The sequence below is a fragment of the Pithys albifrons genome, chromosome 5, assembly GCF_047495875.1.
Source record: "Pithys albifrons albifrons isolate INPA30051 chromosome 5, PitAlb_v1, whole genome shotgun sequence".
NCBI classification, from domain to species: domain Eukaryota; kingdom Metazoa; phylum Chordata; class Aves; order Passeriformes; family Thamnophilidae; genus Pithys; species Pithys albifrons.
The window spans coordinates 52,455,769-52,470,592 of NC_092462.1; the positions used below are offsets into that span (position 1 = coordinate 52,455,769).

At 40.3% G+C, this 14,824-nt stretch overlaps 1 protein-coding gene across 2 annotated transcripts; it reads left to right on the forward strand.

Moving 5' to 3' along the window:
- The first annotated feature begins 3,435 nt into the window (after window positions 1-3,435).
- LOC139672487 (toll-like receptor 1) lies at window positions 3,436-10,518 on the forward strand. 2 transcript variants are annotated; one of them, XM_071556642.1, is made up of 2 exons: window positions 3,436-3,524; window positions 6,251-10,518. In XM_071556642.1, exon 2 carries the CDS (start codon window positions 6,328-6,330, stop codon window positions 8,770-8,772), a length of 2,445 nt encoding a protein of 814 aa, XP_071412743.1. In that variant the 5' UTR covers window positions 3,436-3,524; window positions 6,251-6,327; the 3' UTR covers window positions 8,773-10,518. The 2 variants fall into 2 exon arrangements, with proteins under 2 accessions (XP_071412743.1, XP_071412742.1); XM_071556641.1 differs by lacking the exon at window positions 3,436-3,524 and adding an exon at window positions 4,143-4,231.
- The last annotated feature ends 4,306 nt before the right edge of the window (window positions 10,519-14,824 follow it).

Consider the following 14,824-nt stretch of genomic DNA (forward strand, 5'->3'; position numbering starts at 1 on the left):
GTGTTCCTGCACTTGGTTCTGCACTGAAATCTGTAACTGCTAATGCACTCCAGTTATCAGGAAAAGGGAGTGTGCAAATGTGTTCTCGTGTCAGATACTGTATCAACAGATTCCTGGCATTTGACTAGTCATTTTGGTGACTAGCAGGAATTCTATTTTAACATACATAAAAATATCAACATGCAAAACTGATAACATGAGGGTTAAACACCCACCAAAACTGAAAAAATGTACAGAATGAAGTTGAAGTGTAAATGATTTTATGTATATCTAAGCAGTGTGTAGTACAAAGGAAATTGAACTACAAGAGACTGGGAGCCCTGACACAAGGTGCCCTGCTGAGAGTTGGGCTCTTTTTTAGCTTTAGAAATGTTAAAAAGCATCATCACTGAAGTTCAACTGCAGAGAGTTAGAGCAAGGAAAGGCACGTAAGGGAAAATCATGGGACTCCGTGTGAGATGAGGCATTCTACTGAAGGGAAGGTTAAAAACCTCTGTGAAACCCATGGTTTTACTCAGGGCTTTGGTTTGCCTGGGTTTATTTTTGGAAATATTTCTTGAGACTGACTATAATGCTCATTTGTAGTCACTGTTTCCTAAAGAGGAAGCAATATTTATAAACAAATAAAATGCGAAAGTTGTATGTTCTGCAAGGTGGCTCCATGTTACCAGTTTCATTTCCACAGCTTTGATCCTTGTGTCTATGCCAAAGCAAGACAGACTTGAGGATAAATGTAATGCAGTCTCTGATCACTTTGACTTGTAGTAGCATTTTGCCTTTGTTTCACCTACTTGACATACAGGGTTAATTTGTGACAATGAGTGTGGCGGTGGAAGATAAGGTCCTTGATATGACCAAACTGGCTTTGCTATTTACTTTTCATGAGTGCTTCGATGAGTCCATTTGCCCTGGCTGTGTTTGAGTTCCATGTCTCGCACATGTAAGTTCCCTTTTGCAGTTCTAGTTAGAGAGACTCTTCACACCTTTGGCATAGTGCTGGTCCTGAATAGCTTCTGATACCTGGCCAAGTCTAGCTGTGGTGCATGACAACATACAAGCAGAAATGTGAAATGTGTTTTTGAAGATAAGTGCTCACTGGTAGAACAACCTGCAAAAAAACCCCAGCAGTATAAAATTCAGAAATGGAGCAAGGTATCTGCATTTCAGGATGCATGAACAGAAATAAGTTTCTTTCTTTTTTTTTTTTTTTTCCTGTCATGCATACTGAATCAGTAAACTGAAACCAGCCCCAAACAAAACTCTGTTGAATCAGTTAGTAAAAATAACATTACTCAATGTTCCTAATGGTTTAACAGAGGTATTCAGGAGTTGGAGTTTTATTTTAACTGTTTGCAATTTTTTCTTTACAGCAAACTGTTTGAATGTATTTTAAAGTCTCATGAGGAAGTGCAGTAAGGGAATTCAATATACTACCGCTAAAAGGTGCTTTTTGTAGCTATGTGCGCACTAGAGTAAATTCTGCTGAAAACTGATGATGTATTTGATTTTATCCATGCAGCATAGCTTTTTAATGGATTATATTGGAAATAAAACTGCCACTGTTTTGCATAATTGTGATATCATTGTTAGGGTAACAAGTGCCTTAGGCTACTTATTTTTGTGGATTAATGCCTAGCAATGGGAGCTTCTCTTTTAATCTGGAGTCAAGACGGTATCAGCTGACAAGCAGACTCTTGCTGCTTATTGAGAAATATTCATGCTCCCTGGGCTTGTCTCGGGTAACAGATGTCCCAGACTTTTCTCTAACATATTACTCAATTCTCTGCACAGAGGAAAGCAGAATGATTTCAGTTCAGTTCAGGCATAAATTTCAATATGAAAAATGGTCATTTTCTTTCAGGAAACTGAAGGATTAAATTATTTACAAAATTGAAAAGGTAGTTGCAAGAGAAAACCTTCAAAGGAATCTAATGTAAGCTTGAAATGTTATCTAGAGTAAAGTTTCATGCTTTTCATCTCCTTTAGCTGAATCTGTATCTGTTGTGTTAGTTTGAAGGCTTATAGGAGTGAACTGTTAGTTTTGGTTATTGTCATGGTTTAACCCCAGCCCACAACTAACATGCTTACTCCCCTGCTGTCCCCCACCTTCAGTGGGTAGAAGAATAAAAAAAAAGTAAAACTCATGGGTTGAGATAAGACCAGTTTAAAAATGGAAGTAAAGTATGGTAATAATAATGATGATGATCATGAAAAAGAGAGAGAGGAATAACATCTAGGAGAAACAAAGTGATGCACAATACAGTTGTTCATGACATGCTGACCAATGCCCAACCCACCCCTGAGCAGTGATCAGCTCTTCTGGCCCAACCCTCAACCAGTTTATATACTGACCATGATATTCTGTGGTATGGATATCCCCTTGGCCAGTTTGCATCAGCTGTCCTGGTCACGGTCTCTCACAGCTTCTTATGCACCTCCTTGCCGGCAGAGGACGGGAAACTGGAAAGTCGCTGACTTAGAGTAAGAACTACCCGGCAGCAACTAAAACATTGTTGTATTAACAACATTGTTCTCATACTCAATGCAAAATAGCCTTGTACCAGCTATAAGGAAGAAAGTTCACTCTATCCCAGCCAAAACCAGAACAGTTATTTACATCTGCCTTTGCAATACAGCCAGTCTCTACTCTGTTGATTTGTTCCCTGGGCTTATGCCCTTGTTTAAAACTTTATGTGAATTGGTGCTTTATTGGATCCCTTCATCCCCAGATTGCCCTATATTGCCATATTCCTCACGGTTTCATTGCAACTTTCTTATCATAGGGCATTTTTTTCTCTGTTAAATTTTTATCATTTTTGAAGGAAGCCACACTGTGTGGTATCTGTGACATCTATCCGAGACATTTCTAGTGCAAAGATAGTTGACCTGTAGAGGTTTTTAACTGTGTCAGTTTGCCTCTGTTAGTAGCTTCTGAGCTAGAAGGTTTTGTCATCTGTCAACGTGTTACATTAATTACTCTGCTTGCTGAGCAAAAAAGTTTGTCAGGATAGAGCTCTGCAAGAGATCTTGATACAAAGAGAAGTTGGTAGTGAGGGTTCTGCTTCCTCTTTTCTGTGTGTGCAAGGAGGAGATGCAGTTGACAGATTTTGAGAACATCTGTGTAACATCAGATGCAGACTTGAAATTAGAAATGCAGAATTGTTTAAATAAGCTTGCCATGGGGAATATTCGGTACTGACGGTAGGTTTGTTTCGTACAGTTATGTAAATATTACAGAAGTGTATGTATTTTTAGTCTGAACTGTTGGAAGTTAAGTTTAATTGTGCTCTTAATACCTGCATTGCACGAAAATTTCATTAATTGTTGAAATTGTATAGCCTATTTTAAAAAATCCTGTTCTTTCTACTTCCCAAGGTAGTAATTAGTAAGAAATTAGCATTTCATGTGAGATTCTCCAACTTGAAGATTACATATATTTGAAGTTCTGTTTTAAGGGTGTTAACTGAGTATATAGAGGACGTTTGCTGGTTCTTCAACTCGGAGATTAATTCCATGCACAAAAGGTGAGTTATATTTGCTTCATTATTCATAGCTTTTCCTCTTTGTTATATTTGTCTTGGACTTCATCAAATCTCAGGTGCTGGTGTTTCTTCACTGTTGGAAGACACTCTTGCATTTGGAAATTTCAGTGAAAATGCTCATCTGTATGTTGAATTTCAGCAAAGGGGCAAGGGGAAAGAGTCACTTGGTATGGCAATTTTAATATCATTCTAAAACAGCACTGGAAAGCTAAATGCTGATCCTTAATATTGCTTTGCTAAATGTATTTGCTTTACTCTTTGACTATGGCACTCTCCAGTGCTATACAGTGTGGCTTGTTCCTTGTTGCGTCTAGAGTAGTAAGTACTGGGAATTAAAACTCATCTGGCAATGCAACATAGACAGAAAACATATTTCTGTTTTCTTCTCCCTTCGGAATATTTCTTGCTTTATTTCTGATATCCCTTTTGGCTAGAGGGAAGTTCCTTCAGATAGTTCCAGCTCACACTTCATCTGATTCAAGAGTTAGATTATTTACCAACCTGGATGCTGAAGAACAGGGTCAATGGCTCTTTGAAGGATGCTGGGTCAGATTTCCTTGTCTTGTTTCCTCTAGTGACTGATACTGTACTTTGACCAAACATCCCAGCTTCATTTCTATTGGGCCCTCAGATAGCCTAGCACAACTTCCTGAAGACACAATTTGACCTCTCCATTGGATTCAATTGAGGTAGAATTTATATTTTACTGATTTAACTTTGTATTGCTTTGGTGATGCTAATTGCATATATTTTTGCTTTACTTAAATAAAAGAAAACTTGATTAATCCTGGTAGGAGACTTGGAGGAGAAGGGTTGAGTTTTGATATCAGTTAACCAAATTATTAAGGACTAACACACATTATAACCTTTAAGTGAAAAAATAGGGGTTTGGATTGTATTTAACAAAAGATTACATAGGGACAGAATTTTAAAGCTGAAACTGAAACAGACTGTTTCTGGGTATCACTGCTTCATACTTATTCATGTCCCATCATGGTTTTGTTTTCCCATTAGTATGCTTTTGGTCAGACTGGCATTACAATATTCATGAGTGTGGGGGGCTGACCCTGGCTGGATGCCAGGTGTCCACCCAAGCCACTCACTCCATCTCTCCCCTCAACTGGATAGGGAAGAAAATATGTAATTAAGGGCTTGTAGGCAAGATAAGGACAGGGAGAGATCACTCATGCATTACTGTCACAGGCAAAACATATTCAACTTGCAGAAATTGATTTATTACAATTAAATCAGAGTAGGTTAATGAGAAATAAAATCAAATCTTAAAACACCTTCCTCCCACCACTCCCTTCTTCCCTGGACTCAGCTTCACTCCTGATTTCTCTACCTCCCCTTCCAAATGCACAGGGAGACAGTGAATGCTGATTGTGGTTGGTTCATCACATGTTTTTTCCATTCCTTCTTCCTCCTTGCTCTCCTCCTCTCACCAGTGTGAGGTCCCTCCCTGTTCTCCAACATGAGTCTTGCCCACATGCTGCAGTTATTCAAAAACTCTTCAGCGTGGGTCCCTTCCATGGGGTATAGTCCTCCAGGAACAGACTGCTTCAATATGCGTCCCCCATGGGGTCACAAGTCTTACCAGAAAACCTTCTCCAGTGTGAGCTCCTCTCTCCATGGGTCCACAGGTCCTGCTAGGAGCCTGCTACAACATAGGTTTCCCATGAGGTCACAGCCTCTTTCAGGCATCCACCTGCTCCAGTGTGCACCTCCATGGGATTCAGGGGGACATCTTACTTCATCATGGTCTTCCCCATGGGCTGTAGGGGAATCTCTGCTCCAGTGCCTGGAGCACCTCCTCCCTCTCTGTCTGCACTGACCTTGGTGTTTGCACTACGCCACCTTGTTGTTTCTGTCATGTATTGTCATGCTCTCGGGGCTGCGTTTGCTGTTGCCCACAGGTTTTTTCCCCCTTCTTGTTGTCCTGGAGGCACTACTACCATTGCTGATGTGCTGAGCCTTGGATCTGTCTGGCATTGGCTCTATCAAATATAGAGAAAGCTTCTGGCAGCTTCTCACAGAACCCACCCCCATAGTCCTCCTGCTAAGAAAACCTCCCCATGCAAACCCAACACAAAGGACAGTATAATTCCTCCTCAGGGTCCTTGGCTTTCTGGGAAAATGGATCCGCTATGTCTTTGTGCTATAGCACAGACAAAGCTGCTCAGCTGACCTGAGGGGCCGCACAGCCATGCCCAGAGGCTTTGGGGTGTGAAAAGAAGTATCCTTTGTCTCTCCTCAATGAAGAGGTTGGTTTTGCATCAGTTCCTGTGGGGGTGGTTTTACCGGGGTTCTGTCCCCGGATGTGTGTGAGCTTGGGGTGTACAGAAGGAGCAGATGTGGGCCTTGTTCTGTTCTTCTTTAGTCCTAAATGCATTGTCTACTTGTCTACGAGTAGTATAAGACTTGTTTTGCAAGATTGTTGAAAAATTGTATTTCTTAACATCTATGTATTTTTGACATACCAATGATTGTATTCCTCACATTATTAAGGAATTAAATCACATTTAGCTGAGAAAACCAGTAACTGGAATTAAAGAATGGGAGTGAGGGAAATTTATAAGAACTTAGAACAGGAGTATGTAGAAATATTTTTTTATTACATAGATTTTATATTGATTTTTTTTAGCAAAAAAAAAGCAAATGTAATAATTCAACAATTTCATCAAATTCCATGTGTTTTCTTTTCATAGGGCTGGACTCAACATTGAACAGAAAAAAATATGCTTCCACGTTTCTCTAAAAAAACAAGATAAAGCTGAATAGCATAATGAGGTCCCTCACAAATATCTACATCTTTCCTTGTGCCTTTACATTCACACTATGGTATAATATCCAGCCAACTGTGGGAAAGGAATTTATTGCAAATTATTCAAGCAGATTGTTAACTAATGTTCCAAAAAACATTCCAGTACATACTGAAGTATTAGATTTATCACATAATAGGATCTCTGGAATTAGTATCTTAGAATTTATTTCTCTTTCTGACCTTCAAGTATTAAATCTTTCTCATAATATAATTACAGTACTTGACTTTGGTGTTTTACTTTTTAATGAAAATTTAGAATACTTAGATATTTCTCATAACAACATTTTGGAAGTCTGCTGTCTAACTCTTGCATATCTTAGACATTTAGATCTTTCTTTCAATAAGTTTATTGCCCTGCCCATCTGTCAGGAATTTGGAAACATGGTTCATTTGGAGTACCTAGGATTAAGTGCCACAATGATACGAAGGTCAGACTTCAGGTATATCAAACATTTGCAGCTGCACACTGTCTTCCTGACCTTAGGAAACTTTTCTCTGTATGAGCCTCAGAGTCTGACAACCTTGAATACAAGTAGCCTCCACATTGCTTTTGCAGAAAACCAGAATTTTAGTTTTCCCCTCTTGTATGATGCAATGAGCACTTCAGCAAATTTAAAAATAGTTAACTTAATATATACCTTGAGCTATAAAGATTTCCCCTCTCCTCCTTTAATGCTTCTGAAGAAAATCAAGACAACAGCTATCATGCTTGACACTGTGGACTTACAATGGGCTATAATTCTGCAAATTTTTGTGCTTATTTGGTACTCACCTGTGGAGCATTTGACTGTGAGAAATTTGACTTTTCGGGGACCACTGGGGGAGCTAACAGAATATGAATTTCTACCCTTATTAAATACTCTGGAACAATTAATCTCCTTTGATGGCTCCATGAAAGTGTTAACTTTGGAGCATGTTCGTAATAAGATTTATTATTTCAACCAGGAGGTTCTATACAGACAGTTTTCAGAGATGAATATTGCCAGTTTGACAATATATGATGCATACATGCCACACATGCTTTGCCCCAATAGAACAAGCTCATTTCAGTATTTAAATTTTTCTCACAATGCCCTGACAGATGAGTTGTTCCAGAATTGTGGCACCCTAATAGATCTGAAAATACTTGTTTTGAAACGGAATAAATTTGAGAGCCTTTTCAAGGTAAGCTTCATGACCAGTCATATGAAATCACTGAAATATCTGGACATGAGCAACAACCTGCTGCGTCATGACGGAGCTGATGTGCAGTGCCGGTGGGCCGAGTCTCTGACAGAGTTGGACCTGTCCTCCAATCAGTTGGCAGATGCCGTGTTTGAGTGCTTGCCAGTCAACATCAAAAAACTTGACCTAGAAAACAATCAGATCAGCAGGGTCCCAAAGCAGATGGCTGATCTGAAATCCTTGGAAGAGCTGAACCTGGCATCGAACAGGCTGGTTGACCTGCCAGGCTGCAGTGGCTTTCCATCCCTGCAGTTCCTGAACATAGAGATGAATTCCATTCTCAACCCATCTGCTGACTTCTTTGAGAGCTGCCCAAGGGTCAGGGAGCTCCAAGGCGGGCACAACCCATTCAAGTGTTCCTGTGAACTGCAGGCCTTTATCTGGCTGGAGAGGCAGGCAGGAGGGAGGCTGTTTGGCTGGCCCTCGGCGTACGTGTGCGAGTACCCAGAGGGCTTGCGCGGGACGGAGCTGAAGGACTTCCACCTGAGCGAGCTGGCCTGCAACACGACGCTGCTGCTTGTGACAGCTCTGCTGCTGACGCTGGTGCCGGTGGCTGTGGTGGCTTTCCTGTGCCTCTACCTGGACGTGCCGTGGTACGTGCGGATGACGTGGCAGTGGACGCAGACGAAACGCAGAGCTTGGCACAACCAGCCCAGAGAGCAGGAGACGGTTCTGCAGTTCCACGCCTTCATTTCCTACAGCGAGCGGGATGCGTTGTGGGTGAAGAACGAGCTGATTCCCAACCTGGAGAAGGGGGAGGGCTGTGTCCAACTGTGCCAGCACGAGAGAAACTTTATCCCTGGCAAGAGCATTGTGGAGAACATCATTAACTGCATTGAGAAGAGCTACAAGTCGATCTTTGTGTTGTCTCCCAACTTTGTGCAGAGCGAGTGGTGTCACTATGAGCTGTACTTTGCCCATCACAAGTTGTTCAGTGAGAATTCCAACAGCCTAATCCTCATTTTACTGGAGCCGATCCCTCCGTACATTATCCCTGCCAGGTATCACAAGCTGAAGGCTCTGATGGCAAAGCGCACCTACCTGGAGTGGCCGAAGGAGAGGAGCAAGCATGCCCTTTTCTGGGCTAACCTGAGGGCAGCTATTAACATAAACCTGCCAATATCCCTTGAAGCAAATGAGGAGCAGAGTGATGTTACATCTACTAGTAGTATAAGTATGTGAATAGGTGACTTGACTGTCTTGCATTGAATTCTGTTAATAATTTTTTGTATTTTTGTACACTATCCCTAGTTTGTTGCAAAACGTTGTAATGATATATGTGGAAATTGCCATTGCTTATGCTAGTCATCAAAGTAGTGACAAGTCATCTGTAGTTGTCCGTCATCAACAAAGAGAAGGGAAGAGAAATTTTCAGTAATTGACCTTATTTTTGGTTTCCATAAATTTTGGACTTTTCCTATTGAAAGCTATATTTGAAAATAACGATAGTGTTTGGTTCAGTGTCATCAGGACTGCCCAGACATGCATTTAGTGTTTGTTCAGACATGAGTCCTGTGCGGTTAAGACTATGGGCATCTGCATCCTTGGATTTAATTAGTCAACATAGAGAAGAAGAAACAGTTGTTTAAATTCCTTCCTGTACTTTGGTATAGTAGATGTCATGGATATAGTATCCCTACATCTTTAGCCTATTTTCCTTTCTGGAAGTCTTTCCCTTCATCACAGGGGACTTTTCTGGGTAAGTTCAAAATTTGTATCTGCTAATCCTTGTTTAATATTATTCTTCCTTTGCTGTATTTAACATTCCCACTTGCTTAGAGATACCTACCAAGTAATGATTTCATAGAATTTGCTATTCATTGTCTTCAATATCATAATAAATATCTGAACTTATACATTTTTATAATACTGTAATATTGCTACTTTCTGCTATGATCACATCAAAGTGTACTTGGTTACATGTTTTTCCTGTTTCCTAGAGCTTAGAAGCTTGACGTTTGGAGGTGAACCCTCTTGTATTTCCAGAGTTTCACTGAACTCTGCTGCCTTGCTCTTTTAATCAGCAGGTGCTGAGGGTCATCACTCTAACTGATTAAATTAATGGCTTTTTTGATAGGAGTCATTTAGTAGTTTGCTGTTCTTGGATTTGACAGTCCAATACATCTCTCCTTATTTATCTGTAATTAAAATACATGTGTCATTTCACTAGTGATGTGGAGTTGTGTAATTATACTTATGGTTTAATGCAAGTGCAAAGCCCTGTTATCACAACTGTGGGCAGCAGGTGATGTGAGGAGGATGTGATCCTTAACACTCACTGAGGTGGCTCACCAAGCACACACATACATGGTAGCTGCATGAAACAGTGAATTTGAAATTGTGGGAGAGCTTTCTGGTGTCCAGAGATGCTGAGAAACTGCTGGCACCCACCTACCAGTTCAGGTTAACTGGGTAGGGTCGCAGTAGGATGCAAGGTGCCTGGCTCCCACTGTAGAGCTTTGGAAAGAAGAGCTAGAAATCTCTACTAAATCTTAATTTCAGGCAAAGCGAAGTTGGCCACTGACTTCTGTAATAACACATCTGAGATCTCCCCCTTTCCAAAGACAGGACCAAGCTTTCTTTGTGTGCCGTAAAAAGGGGTACTAAAAAGAGGAAAAGGATGAAAAAAAGGAAGTAAAATTTCTCAAATCAGGCTTTCCGGTCTTTGTAAATGTAATACATCAGCAAACTGGGGTTTATGTCCTAAAAACATACAGTATCTGGGCCATGGAATAGTCCTTCACCTTTAAGACTATTCTGGAACTTAAGTGTTAGGGGTCTGTGAAAGGATTAGTTTCTTAAATCTGCCATGTATATTGTTTTAGGATATTAAACCTTGTAACATTCCTTTATACTCTGTCCTTCCCACCTTACAGATCTTTGACACACATGCCAAATATTTCAGTTATTTACATACCATACCACACACAGCAGCTTCTTAAAATATACTTCTGGGTTCCTTTGATAAAGCAGGCTCAGTTTGTTGTTCTTTGGTGTGTTTGTTGGTTTTCTTTTTTAAGTTAGCATTTGATAGTATTTCTCGTCACTTCTCTGTTAGAACTTCCATTTTCTTTTTTCTTAATACTCTGTACATAAACTGTTGATTATTTTTGTTTTAGCCAGACTCAGTGGTAGCAGGTAAGACAGAATAGCTTCATTTCTCAAGTACAAGAAAAGAAATATTATCTTAAAATACAGTCTTATAAGCTCAAACTTTGCCTTTTTCTCAGACTAAGGGGGACACCCAGTGGCCAATTATCACAGTTTCCTGAAAGTGATAGCTCAGTCTAGAACATATGCAATGGTTTTTGACTCAGGAAAACTGAAAGAGATAATCATATCAGCCCAGCAACTGGAGTGGCCTCTTGGAGGTGTGTGCAGGCTAGAGAGGACAGGTCAGGACCAGCCCTTCCCCGTGGCAGCTCCCACACTGGGTCAGTGGCTGTGACTCAGTGCCCCATGCCATTGACCTCTCCTGCCTGAAACATAGAAATCAACAACATGATGTGAGTGGACTCTGGCTTTATGATGAGCAGTCCTTATTTACACGAAGGAGGTCAGAAATACAAGCCAGTCATTTTCTCATGTTCTGTTTTCTGTTTGCAGATTTTTATTTTTATGCCTCACTTCTGCTGTACCTGCTTTCCCTTCTGTCACCACAGCATAGTGTAGGTGCTCACCAGGCTGATCTGCAGGGCCCCAGGCAGCAACAGACCAACAGCCCAATGCAATGGCCTTGGCAGGAACTGGAAGAGTTAGAGATGCATAGTGAATTCAACTCTTTTCAGGGATCTGAAAAGGTGTGAGTAACTAAAACCCCATTCTTCATCATCATCTCTCAGCAAAGCCTGCAGGTGTACCCAAAGGCGAGCAGGACTCAGGTGTGCTGCTGTGTTGGCAGTGCAAGTCTGTGCTGGCAGCCCTGGCACCCTGGTCTGGGACAGGGCTGTGGGGCAGAGCACGGCCAAAGGAGCAAGTCCAGTCAGTCAGCTCACCCAAGTGTTTGGTACTCTAGACCTGTCAATGGATTACTTAGAACATCCTCATTAGAAGCAAGTGAAACATTTTAGTGGGCTTGCCACCAGGTGTGCTGCAGGGCACACCTACTGCAGAAGGCAGGAGCTCGGAGCAGCACTGGTACCTCCAGGCAGTGCTGCTACCCTCGGCCCCGCATGGGGCAGGAACACACGGAAGTGGCCATGGGCCCTGCAGAAGGGCCACCCAAAACCCCAGAGCCCACAGGGGCCTCCAGGCTTTCCTCGGACCCTTGCATGTGTCACTGCTCTTTGTCCTGCAGTGTGTGACAACATGACCACAAACAATATTCTGAGTGTTTTATTAACAAGTATAATACATATGAACTGTATACTAAATATAGGATGAGGACTGTACAGTACAAATTTATGTTCACAGTTTGACATGACAAAATGTCATTACTGAATTCCCATTGGACTACCAAAGTAGAAACAGTGAAAGTATATTAAACATTCACATCTTTAGTAAGAAAAGATTATGAAAATGTCTCCATATTTGCAAGTTATAGTAATGCACACTAGAAACCTTTAATTACCCATTCTGTCTTATTAGCTTATAAAATATATTACAATTTATTAAAAAAATCTGCATAGTTTATAGAAAAAGTAAATAAAACATCCTTGCTATATTTGCAGATGACGAGATGCTAAGTAAAAATATTATTTTGACCCTCTAAATTACATTTTAAAAGTGCTAATATCTGTAAAATATAATGAAAACTGGTGTAGCCCTCTTAGGAGATGTAAAATGCTTTGTAAAAAGGATTTTTATCCATCTACATGCTGCTAACTTTGACAGAGACAACATATTTGGACATTTGAAATACCGGGTGTATATTCAAATAAACCCCACACCTGCTTAGTTTTTTGCAGTTGTATTAGAAACTAGTAATTTATTATAATCAAAAGGCTTAAACATCATTTAGTAAAACAGCATTATCTGTTATAAACTGCACAGTGCAATACTGCAATGGGAAAAGGTGGGTTTTCTAAATATACACATTCTTCAGGGTTAGGGTTTTCTATCTCAACTGCCTTTTCTTTAGGGCAAAGATGGAAGGACTGGCTTTAAAAAGTAATTGTGTATATTTAAAAATTACAAGGTATCCCTCAAATCAAAGTTTCCTAAAATTAGTCAATGAGCCAGTGAAGATGTACATTTACATTCAGCTGAAAGTCTATTTGTTTGTGACCTTTTTGACATCCCACAAAGACACCACAGACACAAGTGAAAAATCCTAGAAGGCATTTACATGAAACAATCTCAAATACTTACATTTGATACTTAAATTTCTGTTGTCCTGATTTACAAGGCACATGGATAAAGGTATTTTTAAGTTCTATTGAATCTCCACTGTATTTGTCCCCACCATTAGCATAAATATTTGCAGCAAAAAGGTACATAAGCTCATGAATTAACATGGCAAATAACCTAGACTAAATTAGCTGGAGTAACTGTTAGTTACAAAGAAGTTCTGCTTTCAGGGTACTTGATTTTAGTTTATGATTTAAAAGAATGTCTTAAAAAAGAGAACATATTCATGAAAACATATGATGAAAGTCTCAGAAACATTGAAATTACCCCTAAATATCCCAGTTTTTTATGTGTTTGTGTTCACTAAGGTAAAAATGGGACAAGTTGCCATTAAGCTGCTTAGAGTATCTGCTTTTTTCCCTAGAATAGAACAGGTAATTGTTTTCATGTCAGGATACTAAATGTCTGTAAACTTGTGACTGATGCCTTAGGGTTCCACACAACCTTTCAGCCAGTGATGCACCCACATTTATGAAACTGCCATTAAAATCTAGAGCCAATTCTGCTACGGCTGACGGCAAAAATATCCAACAAAAATCCCCATTCTGAAACCACTGCTCATTAATATCAGTCTCTTTACTACAAGTTCCTCAATGTCACTAACAATCTGGTCTACCAAAAAACCACAGATCATTAATGTCCCAAGCTTTTCAGCACCATAGCTGAGCAGATCAGGGTCAGTTACAAGAAGTCAGATGAAGTGTAAGTTTCTTCAGCTCTAACAAAATGGTGAAGATGTCTGGAGCTGTAACAGAGCATGTATCTTCCTCAAAAAAGCACAAATGTTCCCAGCTCTGCTTTGCAAATTCCTGTTCACCCCTTTGTAGAGCACACGTTCAGGGCTCTATCCTTACATAAAATTGCTAGTTCCTTATGCTCATGTGTAGTTGTTAAACGGCTGGAACTACACTTTCTATTTCATAGAAATTGCTGTTGGAACATTTTTCTCCAGAAAGTACAGACCTCTACTTCTCTAAGGGTATGTGGATGTCAGCAGAACAGGTGGTAAAGTCCTATGACCAAGGGAAGGCCCTTTGACACTCTTTCATCTCCAAGACTGTTTGCCATTGGACACCACAGGATGTAGAAGCAGAGCCTATCTGCTCTGTAAGCTCAAATATACCCAACCTGCAGATGGGACACTCCACCACCTGCCTCCTCCTCCAGAGTTCTATACAACTTTTCCTCACCTCACACCCTTCATTATCCAGTGGGATTTTCCAAGAGAAAGGAAAACCTGACTTCAGTGTGTTTAACTTGCAGGGATTAGTGTTTACCTTACATAGAACAAAGAAGGGAAACACACTGGTGCAATGAAAGCGTGGAGAAATACATCTGGTTTCCTCACAGTGCCACAGAGTCTGCCAACTAATACAGACAGGAATCTTCTTTTCAGAAGCCTCTCAGAAGGGAAATTTACTGGGGGCAACTGCAGGCTGCTTGAATTCAATTTATTTTACCTATGGAGTTCAGTTTGCTAACAGATATGGGAGTTATGACTGACTTGCTGATGTGACATTTTAATGCAGTAAGACACATTCACAGGGGAGCTTTGTCTACCTATGAAGAGAGACTACCAGAGTAACAAAACAGTTGGGAACTGGATGATTTCATATACATTTTTATCCAAAACAGAACCATAACTCAACTTCTCATCAGAAGTGCTTTATATCTGATGTTATCTTCTCATAAAAATATAGTGGATTGTTAATTTTAAATACCGTAGTGTATTGAAGTAGTTCTCACTGACAATACAGTTCTGAGCATTTTTGAGATAATGATTGCTATTTTCTGAGACACAGCAAAGACAAAAAATTATTTAGAGGTAATGCAGGGGCATGATTGCAAGGGGATAGTCTATATCCCTGAAAGGAGGTGCAGTAGG

What these genes read in the sequence shown, in the direction of transcription:
- LOC139672487 (XM_071556642.1), top strand. Translation starts at nt 6,328, where the DNA reads ATGAGGTCCCTCACAAATATCTACATCTTTCCTTGTGCCTTTACATTC.